The following is a 3,439-nucleotide window of genomic DNA, read 5'->3' as shown; positions in this document are numbered from 1 at the left end:
ATTCACACAATAATACTGGCGGAGTTGATCTGCCAGATCAACTCCACCCATGTGAGTGTTGTAGTCTTTGACTACTTCAGGGCATTTCACTTCAATTTTCTCCCCTTTTTTATTTTTTCGATTAACTACCATGACCCCAGACCCATGGTAGTTTGATATGAACGTCACAGGACGATTGTCCATCCATTTAAAAACCCCAATTCCCAAACTTGAGAATTGGGATTGAAAATCTCCCAAAATCTCTGCCAGATCAATCTATTCAGAGATATTTATATTGGATTACCTGGGTGGTGGGATCCAATATGCATGAAGCATGTCGATAGAAAGCTTTTTACGTCTTCCATTGATTTGTTCTCTTTTCTTGCGACCTCTTCATAATCCATCTCATCCTCCCATGGCAAGTGGCCAGTCAACAAATGAACGACATGCAAGCATTTCAAACTTGAGAATTGGGATTGAAAATCTCCCAAAATCTCTGCCAGATCAATCTATTCAGAGATATTTATATGGATTACCTGGGTGGTGGGATCCAATATGCATGAAGCATGTCGATAGAAAGCTTTTTACGTCTTCCATTGATTTGTTCTCTTTTCTTGCGACCTCTTCATAATCCATCTCATCCTCCCATGGCAAGTGGCCAGTCAACAAATGAACGACATGCAAGCATTTCAAGATCGCCACATCTAGTGATTACTGAAAGTGAACATTCTCATAATTAACATCTGAATTGTGACCATTATTGAATTTAGGCCAATGAGCCTCCAAATTTCCCAGCCAGACATCCTTCAAGGTTGTATATCCTGATTTGCGCCTTTTTGCTGGTCCTGATCCAGATGTTCCTGGTTGGTCTCCAGCTGAACGTCTGCAAGTTTTTTTCATATCTTTGTATGTGATCAGTCCCATTGCTATCTGCCGGCGGGCATCCAGCACACTCATTTTTCCGTGCATTTCACATGTGATAATAAATGCATTCACAAAAGCAATGTCAATCAAGCCAAAAAAAATTCTGTGCCACCATTTCTTTGATTTCCTGTTGACACCATACAGTACTCTGTATCTGTCAGCTTGGTCAACTCCTCCCATGTATTTATTATAATCAGCTACAACTGTTGGGCAAGGCACATTTTTTTTTGTCCCATCTTTTTGTGTCCTCTTCACTTCTGTAATTTCAGTGCTGTGGAAATTTGCGATAAAGTTAATGGCCTTGTTGTCATGCCATTTGAAAAATGAAATCCCCATTTCTGACACTCTATAATCATGGTCTCCCCATTGCAACTGTTTGTCAGGTGTCATTTTCTCTGGAACACCCCTCCGATTGTGGCGGATTGTACCACATGCTAATATATTCTCCATTTTCAATTTCTCTACTAGTCCTACTGAATTGAAATAGTTGTCGAAGCAAACTATCCTATTGGACCCCCAAAAGTTTTTTGTGAGGCTCAATACCACTCTCTCACCCAAGCCGTATTCCATGAATTCATTCTTCATCTTATCATTTTTACCCTGATATATATCAAAATTGAATATATATCCCTTCAGATCAGCAACACACCATAATTTGTAACCTCTTTTGATTGGTTTCATTGGGTTGTACTGTTTCATGGAACTCCTTCCTTTGAAGAGAATGATTGACTCATCCACACTCAGTTGTCTAGTCCCATCATACGAGTTCATGAAGGACTTATTGAAAGCCTCAATCATTGGTCGTAATTTGTACAACTTATCAGTGCAATTGGCTGGGATGTTTTCATTATCATTCACATGCAGACAACTTAGAATTTCATCAAACCGATCCCTAGTCATCGTCTCTGCAACAATTGGAACATGAAGATCAGGAGCATTACTCCAATAGTGCCGTTTTGAAGGAAGTTCATGGTAGCCCATCAACATATTCACACCAAGGAATGAAAGAAACTCATTCTCCTGGAGACGAAGAGTTTTGCCTTTCTGAGTAGCATAAAGGTTCGTCTGGAAAACTATGATGTCCAATATACATCTGAGAATTTTCAAGAAAATATCCGTTGCAGTTTGGCAGCCATTGAAGACAGTGAACAAACGGTCTGTGAAGAAACAATATTACAGTATTAGAAAAATTGACATTTGATTGAATGAGAAGTTATACAACATATTTCAGTAACTTTTCATTCAAACAAATGTCAATAGCTCACCTTCATCATGAGGATAATCTGGAATCCTGGTCTCTGTTTCCTTTTTCTTCCATCTCCTATTAGGCTCAGTCCGTTTCAGTTTTTTTATTTTTGGGGTTCCTTCTGCTTTTGATGTGGAAGGAATGGGTACCTCATCTTGATTGTTGTCATCATCTGTGAAAAAATTATGTTTTTAGTATAGTAACACCAAAGAATCCAGGGTGGGAGGTAGGTCGACAGAATGAAGTTTTGTAGCATGGACATTTTTGGTCTGAAATGTATAAATAGGCTAGTAGAATTAATTCGTTCAATCCAAGAATTCTATCAATTTGTGAAATCATAATTTGAGCATTTCTGCTATAATATAAATATTACATTACCAGCAATTATTGCTTTGAGCAACATGAGAGACTGAGCTGTATATGTTAGACCTACTTGAGTATGGAAATCTTTATATCTAGATTATAGTAAATATTAGCAATAGACTGTAAAATCTTACCTGGTTCATCAATTTGAATTTCTTCAGCTTCATTCTCTTGATTCAAAACTGAATTGAATATGGTATCAAAATTGTTAAGTGGTGATTGGGGTCTTATTTCTTCATGTTCATCATCCTCATCCTCAAGTTCCAAGTCAGAAGGACAATCTAGATCGGGAATATCCTCGTACAAAAGTTCCCGGATCCCTTCTTCAGAGAGTATTTGTGACATTTTTGAATTGTTCATGAGAAATAATAATAAATAGGAAAATAGCACTACACAAATCACTGATAATACTAATAAACAACTTTTTTAGACTATCACAAAATTTTCTATGAAAAATAAAAATTATATAAGCTCTATTACTTGAATATTATAGTTCTATATGTATATTAATTATGTTAATAATAGAAGAAGAGCAATATAGATCACTAGAACAACACTAAAAAACTATTTCTTAGAAAAAATAGAATGTTTGTTTGTCTTGAACATCAAAACATTGATAGGTTAGGATTTTCAATGTAAACACACTTGAGTCCTGACGGGACATTCAAGTCCCTCTGTTATTTTCAATGAATAGTTCTTTCCTATTGTAAAAATGTCACTTTTCTCACCAAAAATAAAAAACCCACATATTATTCAATGCAGATCAAATGAATTTACATCAATAAATAAAAATGAAATAAATTTTAGAAAACTTTTTCAAGAGCTCACACAAACTGGGTCTAATTCAATGTAGTGTCAACAAACTACTAGCGATAACTGTGGTCATAATATGAACTAAGTTACCAAACCGTGTGAGCATGTTTAGAA

At 36.1% G+C, this 3,439-nt stretch overlaps 1 protein-coding gene across 1 annotated transcript; it reads right to left on the bottom strand.

Moving 5' to 3' along the window:
* Positions 1–690: 690 nt before the first annotated feature.
* Positions 691–2,857, bottom strand: LOC120352417 (piggyBac transposable element-derived protein 3-like). Its single transcript, XM_039432803.1, has 3 exons — positions 2,647–2,857; positions 2,169–2,321; positions 691–2,060 (listed from the first exon to the last, which is right to left on the bottom strand). The coding sequence occupies exons 1-3, from the start codon at positions 2,855–2,857 to the stop codon at positions 691–693; spliced, it is 1,734 nt and encodes a 577-aa protein (XP_039288737.1).
* Positions 2,858–3,439: the final 582 nt, after the last annotated feature.

Source organism: Nilaparvata lugens, chromosome 1 (genome assembly GCF_014356525.2).
Source record: "Nilaparvata lugens isolate BPH chromosome 1, ASM1435652v1, whole genome shotgun sequence".
Lineage (NCBI taxonomy): Eukaryota > Metazoa > Arthropoda > Insecta > Hemiptera > Delphacidae > Nilaparvata > Nilaparvata lugens.
Note: the sequence above shows the minus strand (reverse complement) of the source record. Positions and strands in the feature narration are given on the sequence as shown.

What these genes read in the sequence shown, in the direction of transcription:
- LOC120352417 (XM_039432803.1), bottom strand. Translation starts at nt 2,857, where the DNA reads ATGTCACAAATACTCTCTGAAGAAGGGATCCGGGAACTTTTGTACGAG. An exon ending in AATTCAAATTGATGAACCAG is followed by an intron (nt 2,322 to 2,646) that starts GTAAGATTTTAC and finishes ATTTTTTCACAG; the next exon opens with ATGATGACAACAATCAAGAT. An exon ending in AGATTATCCTCATGATGAAG is followed by an intron (nt 2,061 to 2,168) that starts GTGAGCTATTGA and finishes GTTTCTTCACAG; the next exon opens with ACCGTTTGTTCACTGTCTTC.